This window comes from Podarcis bocagei (assembly GCF_964188305.1).
Source record: "Podarcis bocagei genome assembly, chromosome: Z".
NCBI classification, from domain to species: domain Eukaryota; kingdom Metazoa; phylum Chordata; class Lepidosauria; order Squamata; family Lacertidae; genus Podarcis; species Podarcis bocagei.
The window spans coordinates 49,783,343-49,801,387 of record NC_138140.1 but is presented as its reverse complement, the minus strand read 5'-3'; the positions used below and the strand labels follow the sequence as shown (position 1 = coordinate 49,801,387).

The window sequence follows — 18,045 nt, the reverse complement described above, 5'->3', positions numbered from 1 at the left end:
GGCTGCTGCAGCAACTGTTTCAAACTTTTGCATCCACATCTCTCTTGGCCTGTTTTTCAGATATCCAGGAGTGTCATGAGCTGAACTTGCTCTCTGCTTGCAAGCGGGGTGGGGCCGTGGACCTGGAGAATGTGGGTGATGCCAGCAAAGAATCATCACTTGGAGAATCATCATTACCAGATATGGCCTGCAGGTGAGAGGGTGGATGAAATATACTCGGAGTCCTGCAGTGATTTCATGCTCTTTATTGCAGCTTGTAAAACAGGGATTGAATTGTCCCCCAAACCTCAGGCTTTTATATACATTATTAACACAATGAGTCCCGTCTGACTGGCTGATTCTGCTTCCCTCCTGGAGCCTGATTGGTCTTCTCCTGCAGGCCAATCAGTTGTTGCATTCTACAATCCTACCAGCCTAATAGGCTGATTAACTTCCTCTTGGAGCCTGATTGGTCTTCTCCTGCAAGCCAATCAGTTGTTCCATTCTAGGATCCTACCTGCCTATTGTTCTGGGATCCAAGCTTAGTACATAACAGTGGACTTCTCTTCAGGCCACATTCAAGTTCCCCCACCCTCCTCCAAGCCCGAGTGATGGGCAGCCCGGCTTGCACTCCGGGGAGGTCTCTTTCGTGTCACTAAAACAGTCGTTTGGCTTCACACTTGGAGGCACACTCCGTTGTCTCTCAAGACAGATGGCAGCCTACAATTGCTTCCCAGACCAGTGGTGGGAGTGCACTGGATGGATAGTGAACATGTGAACACAGCCTTAATGCCACCCTGGGCTGCATAGTTATATGAGTAGCAGGACTGTAAGGATGCGCCAGAGAGAAATAATGAGGCAAATCAATCCTTTTTATTAGGCATAATAGTGATGTGTCTGCATATGGTCATCAGAGGAAGCAGAAGCAGCAGTGCACAGCAGGAAGAAGGACAACAGAAATTTCATGGGTTGGAATAGAAACAGATGACGCCTGAGAGTTTTCCCTCACCAAAGCTGCTATGTCAGTGTCTTATCCACATGTTATTCTATCCTCCATATTTTATAGGACTATAAGATCCCAATTTATCTTCTCAATAATTCCTCTACACATTATATCTTGAAAGGACATTCAAAGCATATTCTTTCCCTCAAAGAATTCTTGGCACTGTAGTTTACCCCTCACAGAGATACAACTCCCAGTAACCCTAAACAAACTACAATGCCCAGAATTCTTTGAGGGAAAGAATGAGCTTCGAATGTGCTTCAAAGTTACAGTGTTCATACACAGCCTCGGGAGAATTCTCTCTTTCTTTTTTTAACGGCCAACTCCAAACCTAAGGCTGCCAGACACTATAAACTGAAAGCACATCCAAAGCACATGGCTTTCTGAAAAAAAAATTCTGGGAACTATAATTACCCCCCCCCCCAAAAAAAAGCTGGAATTCCCAGCTCCCTTAAGAAACTAGTTCCCAGGATTCTTTGAGGGAAAGCATGTGCTTTAAATGTGTGGTATGGTGGTATGTACAGAAAATGTGGCCAAGCTCTTCTCCATAGCCATCAAAACCAGGCCAAATCGATTAAAGGGAAGATGAATTCAGAGTTAAAACTATGCATTTTCCAACTGCTTCTGAGCATTCACCTGTTTTGTTATATTCTTACTTCATAAGGCACAATTTGTGTGCATGCATATTGTGAATATTATGTATACTGTGGAAGACTTGATAACCCTACAATGTACCTGAGGGCTAGAGGGGTTGATCCACAACATACATTAAAAGCACACTACTTTCCCCTTAAGAATCATGTAAGCTATAGTTTATATAGCTCTGTGCAGCGGAAACCACAGTTCCCAGTATTTTTTGTGGGAAAGTTATGTGCTTCAAATGTGTGATGAGTGCGTTTTGGACATACTGTGCAAATGTGCCGTTAGCACCAAATAAGCTAAACTGAAAACAAAAGCAGCTTGGAGGCCAAGCAGAGGAAAGATAAGGGGTGGAAAAGGGCAAGTGCTGGAGAAAGAAGGACCTTAAACCCTGTTCCTAAGCCTGCAGACGTAAAAGAACACTTGGCAGGGCTGTATCTATAGATGGGCTGGCTGAGGGATCAAGGATTTCTAAGGGGTCAATGCTTTTGGGGAAAGGTTCTCTAAAAAGACGGGCAATAGCCTCAGAAGCTCCTAGCCAGGGAGCATGACAGACCCACAAGTGGCTGTTCCACAGGCCCTACTCAATGTTGACCTTGAGGGTAGGGTCTGCAGGAATGCCAGCCACTCCTCCAGCCTTGCCCATGGCATTGTTGCAGATGGGTAAATAGCCCCCACCAGGGAACAGCTCGCTGACACAGCAAATGCTTTCGCGATAGTTGGGCTTGAAGCTCTCCACTGCATCCTTGGAGACCCCTGCCCATTCCTGCAGGGAAAGAAAATGTTGAGAATGGAATGAGGTAACCCACTCTGCTATGCCTGGCTCCGTGGCTTTCCTTCTGGGCTGGGCAGTTTCTTCACTTGCTCAAGTGATGGCCCAGAAAAGACAAAAGCACTGATCTTCTTCTGCCTTTCTATGCCACCCACAATGTAGAGATATAGTTGTGCACAGACAGTATGCTTGCAAAAGTAGACTCTGAGATTCTGCAAGCCTTAGAGCCTCCAGTTATCTGAGGCTTGGCTGAGTCAGTCCTCTGCAGGCATTTTGCCATCTCTCTATGCAGAGATGCAAATTCTGACTTCAAATGTTGCAGAACGCAAGCTACCAAATTTCCCATCTAAATGATCACAGGCATGTTCTTCTTAAGTTTCACTCCTCCCTGGGACAGTGCATTTTAATTCTTTTAACCCCTCCCCCAATTGATTTCCCAACAGAACCTGTCCAAATAAATCCAATTTACCTTTAAATTACCCCTGATTACCTCCCCAAATCATAAATAGGTAATGTGTCCTTAAATTAATGTTTTCCCCAAATTAATATCCTAGCCAAGATCACCCACAATAAAATTGCTCCCAAAATCATTCGCCCACTCAGAAACACTTGGAGCACTGAAAAAAATATCTGGGGCGGAGGCATGCCCCTTACCCCTTTCCTAGCAATGTTATAGTCATGTGGGGCAGGGCTTCTGACCTGGGAGATTATCTTGAGAGGATAGAGAGTCTACATAGCCCAGTTTCTTACCGAGAAATTGCCTTGGTGCGCAGTAAAAAGATCTTCAAATTTATTCCTGGGGTTGGGAATCCTGGGCATCAGTACCAGCCAAACTCTGTGGGGAAGTTAAATTGATTAGAGGTGGGGTTCTTCTCTTTATTGTTTTGAGAGATACTAGGTAGAGTGCCCAGAATTGCAAAGAGTTCTCCCTCTAAGGCAGGGGTCTGCAACCCGCGGCTCCGGAGCCGCATGTGGCTCTTTTACACCTTTGCCGTGGCTCCGGGGCGGATACTAGCGAGGGGAGGAGGCGCATTGTGCGCCCCGACACTCCCCACTGTGGCGGGCGCTGTACTGGCTGTGACGTCGCATGGGGGCGGTGCATGCGTTAGTCACGCACCATCCCGACGTCACCTTCCCGCCCGCTGTCAGATCGCAGCTCCGGAGATATATTTATTTTAAATGTCGCAATGGTTTTGCGGCTCCCAGTTTTTTTCCCCTTCGGAAACGGGTCCAATTGGCTCTTTTTGTCTTAAAGGTTGCAGACCCCTGCTCTAAGGGAATGTTGCCTGGAGAGGAAAACCAACGACCATCCCCAGCAAGGTGGCACTGTTGATCTTTCCCAGAACATCAGCCTTATTTGTGGGGCTCATTCATAAAAGTCAGTCCTGGCCACTCAGTGAACTGTGTTCCGTCATAGAGCTGGATTGGTTTTCAGTCTGTGATGAGATGTGTATGGAAAAAGTGACCTCATCGTGTACTGAAAATCATTCTGGCTGAGCGGCAACAGAGCAAACTGACAAGCCCTTTTTCTCTGCTGCTAGCAGTGAAGTCAGTGCTCTGCAAGGGCCAGTTCTTTTTAAACTAGCCTTCGGTCTGCAGCAAAAGCACTCAAAATGAAATTTGTTTTTTGTGGCACATTATTTTGTAAGGCTCATTTTTGTTTGCTCTTAAAATGCTTTTGAAGCCGTGCCAAGAAATCTGAAGTACTGTACACCCCCCACCTCCATCTGTTGTTCAGCTGCTGTTGCTGCTGCTGATTGTCCTTGATGACAGATGACATGGTCAGTTCCCCCACTGGGGCCTTCCACAAACTGGGGCCTTCTAGATACTTCAGATTTCAGCTCCCATCATCCTGGCGTTAGACAGGGATTATGGGAGTTGTAGTCCAAAATATATGGAGGGCATCAGGTTTGGGAAAGGCTGCTCAGTTGTTCAAGCCAATCCCAGAGCTCCCAGCAGAGGCACTAGCAGCTAATGGCCTCTGAAACGTGGGGATCTGGATGATAGCCATCCATGACCCTCAGTTGCCAACATTTGCTTGTCACAGAACATCATTCACCTTCTGAGCCATTTTGGATAGAACAGAGATGAGAGAGCAAGCATGGGGAAACCAACCGTCTTTACTGGTGAGCTGTTCCCAGTTGCCAGCTAGGCTGTCGCCCCATGTCCCACAAAGCAAAGTCAGCCATGGGTCTAGTATGATTGCTCAACTTACCTCTCCATGTGCATTAGGATCAAGAGAAGGAGAATCAGGAGGAGGACAGAACCTACAGGGATGATGATTCTCTGTATCCAGGTTGAGACAAGAGTGTCATCTGAGTGAGACAAGCCTGGGCGTGAGAAAGAGAAAGAGGAATGCACCAGAGAAAGAGGAATAGCCTCACATTGCCTCTCCCTACCTTCCCTAGGTCACTGGAGCTGCCTAGACGAGGGACATTGTTCCATACCATCCAACATTCCTCAGATGAAAAGAGGGAAGTAGCTTCTGTTCTACATCAGTATCACTGCTACCTAGTTGTATTTACTGACTGGGGGTTTTCTTCTTCCCTCAGGCTCCCCTAAATTCCACAGTTTTGTATGTATCCTTAAATAACTTTTGTACCTGACCAGGAGAAGATGCTCAATCAGTGATGCTGATGTAGAATAGAATGTCCTTATTCTCATCCAAGGAATGTTGGAGGCTGTGCTGTTCCTGGAGGGGCTGGGTAGCCAGTCAAACACAGGAGGCAGCAATGCAGGCCTCTGGAAACTCTGGTCCCACAGCTTTCCTGCCTAGGTTCTGGCTTAAAGCCAAGTGCCGCTAGGGAAACAGAGGTGTCTCTCTGCAGTTGCTCCAGAAAGGGAGGCCATGTCCCACTGCTGCAGCTTGCAGGTGGGACTCAGCCAACAAGGTGGCATCCTAGGGATCTGTCATTTGTTGGGAGCACTTGCAGACTCTTTCAAGGTGGGACTCCATCACCTACTGCAAAGTTCAGATAAAAAAATTCCTTCCAGTAGCACCTTAAAGACCAACTAAGTTAGTTCTTGGTATGAGCTTTCGTGTGCATGCACACTTCTTCAGATACACTGAAACAGAAGTTGCCAGATCCTTCTATATAGTGAGAAGGTGGGGAGGGGTATTACTCAGAAGGGTGGTGGGAATGGGAGATTGGCAGATAGCTGAGATGAGCCTGTTGACGACTCTTAAGGACTGCAATAGGTCTTATAGGAAAAGGCAAGGGGTGAGAAGGTGAAAAATGGCTTAGTCATGTATAATGAGATAAGAATCCAATGTCTTTGTTCAGACCAGGTCTCTCCATGGTTTTAAGTTTGGTAATGAGTTGCAATTCAGCAGCTTCTCTTTCCAGTCTATTTCTGAAATTCCTTTGCAAAGTTCAGGTTGCACAATTATTAAATCTGATTTGGGGCTCTTGCTCAACAAAACCGTTTTCGCCTTCCCCTAAAGACTGGACGTTTTTTGAGATGGCAGTGGCTTGACTTATAACTTGACTTATATTATTATTTAGGGAAGTTTTTTAAATGTTTTGTTATGTTTTAATACATGCTGGAAGCCCTCCAGAGTGGCTGGGGCAACCCAGGTAGAATCTAGACACACACACATATATAAAAGCTGTGAAAATTGGTTTTTTTAAAAAAGTTTTAAAAAGTGCATTGAATTTGTCATTAAGCTCACCATTGCCATCTAGTGTCACATTTGTATAATGCACTTAAAACATTATATTTGCAGCTGTATAGCTGAGTCCCTAGTCAGATGGGTGGGGTACAAATAATAAAAGTATTATTATTATTATTATTATTATTATTATTATTATTATTATTATTACCTCCTTGCAAAACCAAACCAAACTCAAAAGCTCTATAAACAAGAGCATTTGGAAGCACTTTTAATCTCAAACATGGATCTTAGAAGTTGCAGGCCCCACAGTGCCCCACCCACTGCTTACTTTTGAAAAGCCCTTCAGAATCCACTGTTTTGCATTAGAATTGAAACAGCGGTTGTTTTTATATTTGTGAAGCACCCCTCGAAAAAAGGCCTCCCCCTCCCTACACCTTTCTCAGCTCATTGTCCCCATGGAGAAGCAAGCAATATCAGATCTCTTTAATTCTCCCACCCATTATTTTTCAAACTGCATTTTATAAGATGAGTGGAAGGGTTGAACGATTATAAATATTTCTTTTTATGGAACAATCCTGTTTAGGGCATATATATATATATATATATATATAGTTATCTGCAAGTTCAGCTGCTACAGTTTCCTGCAACATTAGGGGCTTCTCCAGACAACATGTTTAATCAGCATTTGTCATGATTCACTTTCACAAAGCTTCCTTGGAGGTTAGATTACACCTGGGCTTTATTAAGCATTTATTCCTATTTATTCGCAGGGAAGTCATATGGCAAAAATCACTCATCTTGCTTTCACCCTGACTTGCTTGCACTGTCTTTATATCTCTTAGACATTTTCCCATTAACAATTTTCTCACTTTATGATGCATTTCCCAATCACCATCCAATCTGCAAGAAGACGCCCCTCATGTATAAAACGCCCCCTATTTTTGGGGACTCCAAATTAAGAAAACACCCCTCAGCACTACCCGTGTATAAGACGAGCCCCAATTTTAAACCTAATTTTTGGTTTAAAAAACCCCATGTCTTATACACGGAAAAATACGGTATATATTTTTTCAAAAGGAAAAAACATGGATTTGTTGTGCTAGGCACTTTAATCCATTTTAGTTGTAGAAACCTCAGTTTCCAGGTAACTAAATGATTTATAACCTGCACTTCCATAAATATAGAGCAAGGCGATATACAACATACAAAGTTATAATAAATTCAGAAAGATGTCACTTAAAGCATCACTAAACACATCAATAAATGCTGGTGGGTTAAAAAGAGAAATTCTTATTACAAAGACTTATCTAAACAATATAGTTTTCAGGGGATATCTTAAACAAGGCAGGGATTGTTTCTGCCGAACCTCTATTGGCAGGGAGTTCCACAGGGCATGGCCTGCCACACCAAAGGCTTGGTCTCTGGCTAAGGCCAACAAGAGCGCAGGGCTTCTGGAACCACCAGGAAGATCTCAGTGATTGAAGTAGAGTGTAAGAAATCAGTGAGCCTTTAAGGTCCTTTGGGACCAAGTTGCTAAGGGCTTTTTGAATCAGGAAAATGGCCTTGAACCTTACCCTATAGCAAATCAGCAGCCACCACAACTCACTCAGCGGGTAGCAGGGAAGGTGGTGGTTTAAGATTCCTGCTAAGTGAATTTCCTGCATAGAATCATAGAATTGCAGAGTCTCAAGAGACCATGAGCGTCATTTTAGTCCAGCTCCCTGAAATGCAGGAATCTTTTCCCCAACATGGGGCTCGAACCCACAACCCTGAGATTAAGAGTCTCATGCTCTACCAGCTGAGTTATCCCTTCCAACCATTCTATGATTCTACTGTGGCTTTGAACCAGGCATTGGGAAACTGGCACCCCCTCATCAAGCCCATCCATCGCATTATGAATGGACTGAGCAATGAAGCAGTAACTCAGTGTGGCACCTATGATTTCTTGTTAAATGACTGGCAGACTTTGAAAAGCCGTTATCACTGGATCAAGTTCATCTGTTCTGTTGAATTAATTGCAGCAAATAGTTTTAAGTGGGTTTTTGAATAAATGTGCAATTCATTGTTACTGCTATTCTGAATGATCATGTGAGTTTTAGTGGACCGAATGGCAGTTTACTACCATAGTTAGCAGACTCTAATTTTGTTGCATTCCCATGATCAATCTATATCATTAACCTCTATTATTATTGTTTCAGTATTATTTTTTTATTTTGTGTGTGTGTGTTTTTTCATTATTGTGGGAGTCTTTTGTTTTTTCCAGCTGCACCATATGGTCCATGGTAAATCCGGCAATGGAAAATTTCTCTGGTGCCCCCCCCTCCCTTGATGCCCTAAGCAGTGCTTATTTTGATCAATGGTTAATCCAGCCCTGGCTAGAGGGCTGGGCCCTTCAAGGATTCTCCGTTCTCTCCAAGGAGGTGAAGCCTCAAGGAGGAAGTCAGAATACAGAGGTTTAAAAGGCTTCATTCTGCTCCCAACTCTTGTTCAGTCATAACTCCCTCTCCATGGTCTCCTAGACCTGATTCATCCTCTGTGGATTCCAGCATCATACCACAGCATCATACCAGCATCATACCACTGCCCAACAATAATAGAAAGATCATCTGTACCTTCGCTAGTGGTGTTTCCCCTCCAGGATAAAGGACCGACTGGGTCGCTCCAAAAGTTTGTGGTTGCACAAACAGACTTTACTTTAGACTTGACATAGAACGTGTAGAACTTTTTGGGATCCACACTGGCTATGCTGCAGTTCATACCATTGGTCGTCACCTCCTGAAAGGGAATGCCAGAGAGGTAAATGTGCACCTGGCACAGAAAGCAGCAGTACCCCCCCCCCGCCGCCCTTGGTGCCTCCCCCAATCAGCCTCATGCGAAACCCAGCAGCTCTTCCCCCGCAACTGAGTAAAATGATCAAGGGGATGGAGCAACTCTCTGTGAGGAAAGGTTTCAACATTTGTGGCTTTTTAGTTCAGAAAAATAGTTGGCAAGAGAAGACACGATACAAGTTTATATGATTATGCAGTTCAGAGGACACGTCTTTTCTTCCTCTCATATAATATTAGAACTTGGGGCTGTCTGGTGAAGCTGAATGTTAGAAGGTCCAGGACAGACAAAATAAAAGCACCTCTTCACAGAGAGGAGAGTTACAACTATGGAACTCAACATCACAAGGGGCAGCCCAGAACATTTTGCTGCCTGAGGTGAAACAGGAAAGTGCTGCCCTGGGTGCACCCTGGCTGAAGCCTTGCTGACCAGTGATCTCATGAGAGCCCTGTGAAATCTCATGAGAACTCTGCAAGATTCCATGGGCCACCCTGAAATCTCGCTGGAAGCAGCTATGGGTCTCCATACACTGCTGAGGAAAGGTGAAGAGCTGAACTTTAGACAGGAAAAATGAGAAACAGAGAGAAGCCTAAAGGGAGAGATTAATCTCTTCCTATGAGAGTTGGGCTCTGAAGAAAAGAGAAGATTTAGTTTGGGCAAGGAGCACAACTGGGAAACGCTTACCAAATGAGGAATTGTATTGTTACACACACCACCCCAGTCTCCAAGTGGTGTGAGATCCCAGGGGCACCAGGGGCACTTACCAGAGGCTGTGTTTCCTTTTAGACAAAGACACACAGTGGAGACTGTGACATCTTTATGGTATATGGTTTATTTACTCGTATATACAGCCTGAGCCTAGATGTGCAGAGCATTCACATCCCAAGAGGGTCCTGTTCCTTCCATTGCTGCAGCCTCTGATTCATGTCTGACCCTTTTCTCTGCCCACTACACACAGCTGAAAGAGGGGCCCCACCCTTCCTTGCTTGGCATAGTCTCCACCCTCCTAATGGCTTTCTTGAGGGGCTAATGACTCTGCCATTACTGGTTTCGTTCCTCCAATGAACCACACTCAGCTAACTATGCCTAAGCCAAATCCAGCAGAGTTTGGCACAGCTTAATCAAACCTTCAATTAATCAATTCCAACTTTTACTAAAACCAGGAATTATAGGGAGGATCTAGCACCCAGGAGTTGAAGGGATCCTTGCCGCACACCCCACCGCCAACCCCCGTATAACAATATTTTATAATGGGGGGGGCTGTGGCTTCCACATCAGAAGGTCAAGGCAAATCTGCACTTAGCCCTCCCAACTGAGATAACACCAGTACCTGCCATTTTTTGTCCTTGCTGCTTTTATACGTGATACAATACTCCAAGCAGTGGTTTTTGGGGCTGGCTGAACCCCAAGACAGTAGCAGCTGGTTGTTGCTCTTCTCCTCATAGCGGAAGTTAATGGGTGGACTGGGTTTCACTAGGAGAGAGAAAGGAAATCTGTGTATATGCGAGAGGGAGAATATGCAACAGTGTATATGCAACAGCCACTCTACCTCCCTTGGCTCATATCAGGATCTAAATCAGTGGGTGATGCCACCCCCCGGGGGGCACTGGAACAATCCAGGGGCGAGGCAGTAGCCTTGGGTGCAATTAGGGGGAACTGAATAAAAATAAGGGGGCTATGAAAGCGTAAAGAAGAAAACATTTTGAAAAACCATTCGTACATGATTCATCTGTTGCGTAATGACCCTCACTGCTAGGTTGCTCACCATTGTGGGGTGGGGACAATGCCTTTCAATATTATCTTTGTTATCTTAATTTTCAGTGTGCAATGTGAATGTTACTATGGTTGGTTTTAATAAATGGTTTTAGAATTCCAAGCTTCAAGGTGTCTTATTTATAACAACATCTTTCTTTACTATATCTTAGGATGTAGGTAGAAATATAGATGCATAAAAGAACACAATTTTGTCACTACATCTTTCTGTTTCTTCACTTAAAGAAGGTAGGATTTCCACACACACACACACACACACCGAAAAGTCAGTGGTAGGTCAAATAAGTTTGGGAACCTCTGATCTAAATCTGCAGCCTAGTCACAGAGCAGTTCCACATGCTCATGAGAAACAGCATGATCTGGAAGATCAGAAGATCCCATTACTTATCCTTTCTTTGGATTCTCAGCTCAAAGAACATTTTATGTGGTAAAGGATCCCAGTCTATTTCTGAATTGGATTTGAAATTATTTTATATATGAAAGGTACAAAATTGTTGACATTGTCTTTGGATGTGAAATGCCCTCCTCTATGCAGGAGACATGGGTGGGACGCGGGTGGCACTGTGGTCTAAACCACAGAGCCTAGGGCTTGCTGATCAGAAGGTCGGTGGTTCGAATCCCTGCGGCGGGGTGAGCTCTTGTTGCTTGGTCCCTGCTCCTGCAAACCTAGCAGTTCGAAAGCACGTCAAAGTGCAAGTAGATAAATAGCTACCGCTCCGGCGGGAAGGTAAATGGCATTTCCGTGCGCTGCTCTGGTTCACCAGAAGTGGCTTAGTCATGCTGGCCACATGACCCGGAAGCTGTACGCCAGCTCTCTCGGCCAGTAAAGTGAGATGAGCACCGCAACTAGAGTCATCCACAACTAGACCTAATGGTCAGGGGTCCCTTTACCTTTATGCAGGAGACACCAGCTTACAAATTAAAGGCAATTAAGGGGCACGTCAACATTAAGTCCTCAACTGCACTGAACAGGAATTGATAAAAAGGAAGAACCTGCAAAAAGGAAGCTTTTAATTAAAGGCACAATTGCCTTAACAGCAATTTAATTGCACTTTATTGGCATGGCGTTTGGGCATTTATTTTGGAACAAACCAGAATCTCTGGCAATGAGAAGGGACAGCCTGCTCACATTTAGTCTCCAGCCCCCCCCCCCTTTGTGACTTAGGTCTGATCTGAAGTGGGAGTAAACAACATAATACATCTCTAGAACGAGGGTCAGAAAGGAAAGTGTGGGTGGAGAATGAGGACTCTTCATCAGGGCTGAGCTCTGAAAATGCAGATGAGATCATGCAGATAAGGGCTCTGAGTCCCAGCAGAACAGGATGAAGAATTTGGGCCTCTTTTCTCCTGTGTTGCAGGCAGAGCATGGAAAGTTCATTGAAAAATAATAATCAATTCAAGTGTATCGTGTCCAAAGAGGAACTAATTCCTGTTCATGTTTGTTTCTTTACAAAAATAACCAGTTCACAGTTTGAGGTCATCCAAATAACTCCCGGCGAGAGAGAGATAGAGAGAGAGAGAAAATATTACAATGTTCTGTGCTGAAGTATGAAATACACTTAAGAAGACTTACAAGTGTGGACCTGAACCTCACAAGACTAACATAAAAACAAACACCTACAGCGAAATGCTTAAATTTATTTGCCCAACAATTACATTTCTTCAAGTAAAAGAATCCCAAAGAGCTTAAATAGTTTAAAAAAAAAACAAAACATGTAAGGGGATGGACTTAGAAACTGTTCAAAGTTCTACCTGCAAATGATTTTAGTCACATTCCACTCACCCAGCAATTAAAGGGGACTCTTTTAAGTAGTTCAGGGATCTTTAGATAATTCAGTAAACTTCACTGAACTGAATTAGTCCGTTCTGACACACCAGCTATAGCAGGGGTCAGCAACCATCCCTCAGACCATGTGGTGGGCCAGACTATATTTTTTTTGGGGGGGGGGAATGAATGAATTCCTATGCCCCACAAATAACTCAGAGATGCATTTTAAATAAGAACACACATTCTACTCATGTAAAAACACCAGGCAGGCCCCACAAATAACCCTGAGATGCATTTTAAATAAAAGGTCACATTCTACTCATGTAAAAACACGCTGATTCCCAGACTGTCCATGGGTCGGATTTAGAAGGCGATTGGGCCGCATCTGGCCCATGGGCCTTAGGTTGCCTACCCCTGGGCTATAGGGCTCCCACTTATAAATACACCCACAAGTTGGTTTGGCTCAGCAGGAAATCTATACCTTGGTTCTGCAACTGCATTTCTTTTTGGAAAACCTTCGTACCGTCACTTGTGTTGACATAAATGTGAAAGTATTTAAACAGTTTAATCTCACGGAAGCGGCATCCAGTGTTAATATCACCACTCTGGAGGTAAATCCCACACTGCTTTTCTTTGCCAGACTCATACCTAAACAAAATGAGGCTTGGGGTTAGTCCTTTTCAACACCATTAGAGAACTGCAGTTCAGAACCTGAATACCTTGAGGACAGCCCTGTGTTGTTTGTCTTCTAGCCCAGGTGGAACATGCTTCTGAATACTAATACTAATATTTTTTATACCACACCCATCTGGCTGGGTTTCCTCAGCCACTCTGGGTGGCTTACGGCACATAAAAAAATGTAAAACATTAGACATTTAAAATTTCCTGATACAGGGCTGCCTTCAGATGTCTTCTAAAAGTCATAGATAGGGGTTTTTTTTGCAGATAAAGTAGCTCAGATTAAAAAAAAAAAGGTAGACTCCACCATGGGTGGGAGAGTGCTTGACTCCTGTCTAGTCAAATTGCATGGGATCAATTCTAATCTATTACCTCTGAGGATGTGGACAGGCTGCTTGAAGGTGACCCAGAAACTACAAGTAATTCAGAATGTGGCAGCTAGACTGGTGACTGGGAGTGGCCGCAGAGACCATATAACACCGGTCTTGAAAGACCTACACTGGCTCCCAGTACATTTCCGAGCACAATTCAAAGTGCTGGTGCTAACAGTTAAAGCCCTAAATGGCCTCAGCCCAGTATACCTGAAGGAGCGTCTCCACCCCCATCGTTACCTCTGAGGGCCTCTTGGTGGTTCCCTCACTGGAAGAAGTGAGGTTACAGGGAACCAGGAAGAGGGCCTCCTTGGTAGTGGTGCCTGCTCTGTGGAACGCTCTCTGGTCAGATGTCAAGTAAATGTTGCAAAATGGATGCTCAAATGCCAAGAGAGGGTTGAGGGCAGGTGTTGGTGGGGCAGAGCTCCATTTACCCTAAGGGCCTAACCTGGATGTGTCTGTCTATGCTAGGGCAGAAGGCTGGGAGGCCAACAGGAGCTAGAGCTAGAGGCAGTAACTGGCAGAGCCCACTGTTCTGGTTCTGTCTCTGCCCTCCTTCCTGCTGTGTTGCATAGAAGCTGACACTGAGACTAAAGAGGAGGCAGCTGACAGGCAGGGCCACCCCTTGGGGTGGTTGTGTGTAATAACCGACCCTCCAAGTGTCCCTATTTTCCAAAGACAGTACCAGATTTACAGAAGCCGTCCCTGTTTCTCCTTTGGTCCTGGAATAGCTCACTTTTCCTTAGGAGGTCCCTATTTTCACTGGAGAAATGTTGGAGTGTATGGAGTTACACAACTGCCAAGCCAAAGAGATAGGGTACAACCTTTAGAAGACATGTGAAGACAGCCCTAGATAGGGAAGTTGTTTAATGTTTAGTTGTGTTTTTATAGGTGTTTAAAGCCACCCAGAGTTGCTGGCTATAGGTAGACTGAGGTTGGCGGGCCAGTGCCCAATTCACCCCAATGAACCAGCAGCCATTGTTCTCTCTCCCAGGTGAGGAATCCTTGCTCTGAGGAAAGGTTTCAACATTTGGGACTTTTTGGTTTAGAGAAAAGAGCAAAACTTGGATGGCTTTGAAAGAGGACCGGACAAATTAATTGAGGAGATGGCTATTGATGGCTACTAGCCATGAGGACTATGTTCTACTGCATCATGGTTGGAGGCAGTGATGCTTCAGAATACCAGTTTCTGGAAGCCATAGAAAGAAAGAGTGTTGCTATTGTGCTAAGATCCTGCTTTTTGGTTTCCCACAGGCATTTGCTTGGCCACTATGAGAAGAGGATGCTGGACTGGACGGGCCCCTGACCTGATCCAACAGGGGTCTTCTTATGCTATTCTCTTAATTTGGTCCCCAGTGTAGTCTGGCTCAGGGTTGGAAGAAGCTCCCCAAGAAAGAGGGAGGCTGGGAGAGGTTGGTGGTGCATTGGCTGAAGCTTGGACAAAAGCCGTTCCTGTAGAGCAGAGAAGCAAGGCGCAAGGAAGGCACATACCAGTAGTAGAGGGAATAGTTTCCTGCAGGCTTCTGTTTGCTGCCCCAGTCACAGTCCATGTATTCATAATCGAAGACGATGCACTCCAGGTCTGCAAGAGAGGACCTTCCATGAGTGAGTCTTGATGTGGGTGGGGAAGTTTGTTTCAGCCTGAGGACCACATTCCATTCAGGGCAACACCCTGGGGGCCAAATCCCCAGTGGTGGGTGGGGCCACAGGCAGGGCCATAGCTGGGGGGGGGTGAGGTGGACCCTCGCCAGGGGCACAGGCGATGGGGGTGTGTGCAAAAACAACTAAAAATAAGTCCATAAATATCAATTATTGCCTCATAAGAAATTGTTTTAAATAGAAGGTGAATTGAATGAGTGGAAGGGTTGGAGGAGAGGCAGAAAGAAGAGCTAATTTGTCTGTGGCTGGGGGGCGCAGTCTGGACGGTTCTGCCAGGGGCGGAACCACAGGCAAAAGTAGGTGGAGCAATGAATGTCAGATTTCACTTTTATATACTGCAATATGCTGGTTTCTACACACACCCACACACCCCACCACTACCACCCCTCCCTCTTTCCCCCCATCTAGGGAAGGAAGAGGCATTTTCAGAGATCGAGGAAACATTCCAGCCAAGCAAAAACATTCAAGAAGCAAAGCCAGTGAGCAATGTGGCCTCATGGAAGCTGGGACCTGTGGGGGGGGATATCCATGAGGCCCAGAGAGCTGCATTTCGCCCCCCCCCCATCCCAGGCCTAAGTCCCCAGCCCAGCCCTGCTCTGAAGGAAGCCATGCTGTGTTCACTGCCCACCAAACCTTCCTGAAACAAAACCTGTCCTACAGCTCTCCAGCAAAGTTACCTCTACACATACAACATCAGGCACAGACCATGCCACATAGTTCAGTTGAAATGGGGCTGGATCATTTGTTTGCCCATTTATTTATAAACATAAATATATAACTAAAATTAATAAATAAGAATAATCCACAAGCTAGGGTGGGGTGTGGCTAACCAGGATTTTTGCCTCGGGTGTAGCCTCCAGAGAGGCACCATTGAGGCTTCCAGCCTGTGTGTTTGTGTGCACACAAATGTGTGGGTGTGTGTGAAAAAAAGCCTAGTCTCACCCCTGCCCTAAAGCGATTTACCTGAAAATGTTAGGTTAAAAAAAAGGCAATAAGCCACACTAGCAAAACTTTTGATAAACAACAGAGCACAGATGAAATCAGCAGTTATGAAAATCAAATGTGCATAATAAGATTGCATGTCCAGGTAGGCCTTCCCTATGCAAAAAATGGATTTTGGCAGGAATCAAAAACAATCCAACAAAGATAAGTGCCTTGTATTAGTAGGCAGGGATTCCATAGTGCAGCTGCTGCTACACCAAAAAATCAATTTCTTGCAAGTGCAGAACAAACTTTATGTGACACTTTCGATAGTGCCAGTTCCGCAAATCAAACCAGTCAAGAAGGCCCACCTGCGGCTGGGTGACCCTTCAAGTAAATGGTTAAATTGCCCAGTGCTCAGGAATGGCTAATATTCAGCACCATCACCCCAACAGTTCTTGTGAACACTTTACTTTTGCTACCCAATCTGAGCTGGTTGTAGTTCATCAGTTAGTCCTGTCGGAAAGTACACCAGGACATTTTTGGTTGGGAGAGGGAAGGAGATATTTACTTCTTAACTGGTAACTGTGGATGAACGAATTAGAAGTTGGTATCTGCATTGGATTTTAAATTGTTTTTATGGTACAGGCAATCGTTTTTACCGTTTCTAAACATGCAATTGTTTTACACATATTTTTTATTAAGTTGTTAAAATTTGTTAAATAGCTTCAAGATGCAACGCAGTCAGTGATTCATAAATGATTCATAAATGAAACAAATACTGTAATAGGTGACTTTCAACTAAGTTTTACTGAGAGTGAACCCACTGAAATTAATGAACATGACTAAGTTGGGTCCATTAATCTCAGTGGGACCATTCTGAGTAAAACTTAGCTGAAGGCCGCTCTCAACAATACTAGTGCTAATTACTGTTCCAATGGACATCCATTATTTATTGTATTTTTGTATATTAACATTTTATGTATGTTGCAAAAAGTGCCACATAATATTCATTCCTCACTTGCAAGGAAATGATCTCAGGCATGGCAGTAACTACTGGCAGGAGCTTGCTGCTTATTTATATCAGGCAGGCTGTTGTACTGTTTCTGATGTCTGCTTGAGGGAGGAAATGTATATGTAGGCAGCCCTAACCCAGATGTGTACATTTGTATCAAAACAACAACCAGTGCTTTTTTCCTGGGGGTACGCAGGGGTACTCATACCCCTAAAAATTTTTATGAATCTTTGTACTTTTGTCCATTGACTGCATTCATTTTTCCCGATTTGAACTATAAAATGGTGTTGGTTTTTTTGAGTCAAAATGAGAGTACCCCTAAACTACTACTACTACTACTACTACTACTACTACTACTATTATTATTATTATTATTATTATTATTATTATTATTACAAAAGAAGCACTGACAACAACGACACCCTGTTGATTTTATGTCCAACTCAGCGAGGCCAAAAAGAAAGTGAATGTTAAGTGGAAATCATTCCCTGTTCCTGCCTGACATTCCAGCCCCACCTACTGGCAATCTTTAGGAAATATTTCCCTGTGGTTTTGCCATTATAAGTGCAACAGCTGTTTATGGACACAAAAGAAAGAAGGTTATGGATTCACAGCCATAAGAACTGACAAGACCTGAATGTAGCTTTTTGCAGCTCAGGGGATGTTCCCCAACATTGCAGAAAGTATTGAAGAACAGATAGAATGTGGGTTAGAGGTTGCTGCATTCATCCTCTTAGAATCATAGAATCTCAGAGTCGCAAGGCACCCAACGGGTCATTTCATCCCACCCCCTGCAATGCAGAAATCACAGCTGAAGAATCCCTGACAGCAGGGGTAGCGAGCTCCCAGCCCATAGGGAGTGGGTTACCTTGCTGTGGAGAACTCTCTGTGGCTTGCTCGGTTCGGCCCAAGAACAGGAGGACCAGCACAAGGAACATCCTTTGTTCCCTCGAGGCCTCCATCACCCTCCTAGCAGCCTCCGCTTTGCCAGAGACAAGTGCTCAGCACAACAGGATGTGGTTATT

General features: G+C 44.6%; 1 protein-coding gene across 1 annotated transcript; it reads right to left on the bottom strand.

Moving 5' to 3' along the window:
- Positions 1-830: 830 nt before the first annotated feature.
- IL2RG (interleukin 2 receptor subunit gamma) lies at positions 831-18,045 on the bottom strand. Its single transcript, XM_081180532.1, has 8 exons — positions 17,889-18,045; positions 14,917-15,007; positions 12,858-13,024; positions 10,166-10,308; positions 8,622-8,784; positions 4,609-4,708; positions 3,144-3,228; positions 831-2,387 (listed from the first exon to the last, which is right to left on the bottom strand). The coding sequence occupies exons 1-8, from the start codon at positions 17,980-17,982 to the stop codon at positions 2,202-2,204; spliced, it is 1,029 nt and encodes a 342-aa protein (XP_081036658.1). The 5' UTR covers positions 17,983-18,045; the 3' UTR covers positions 831-2,201.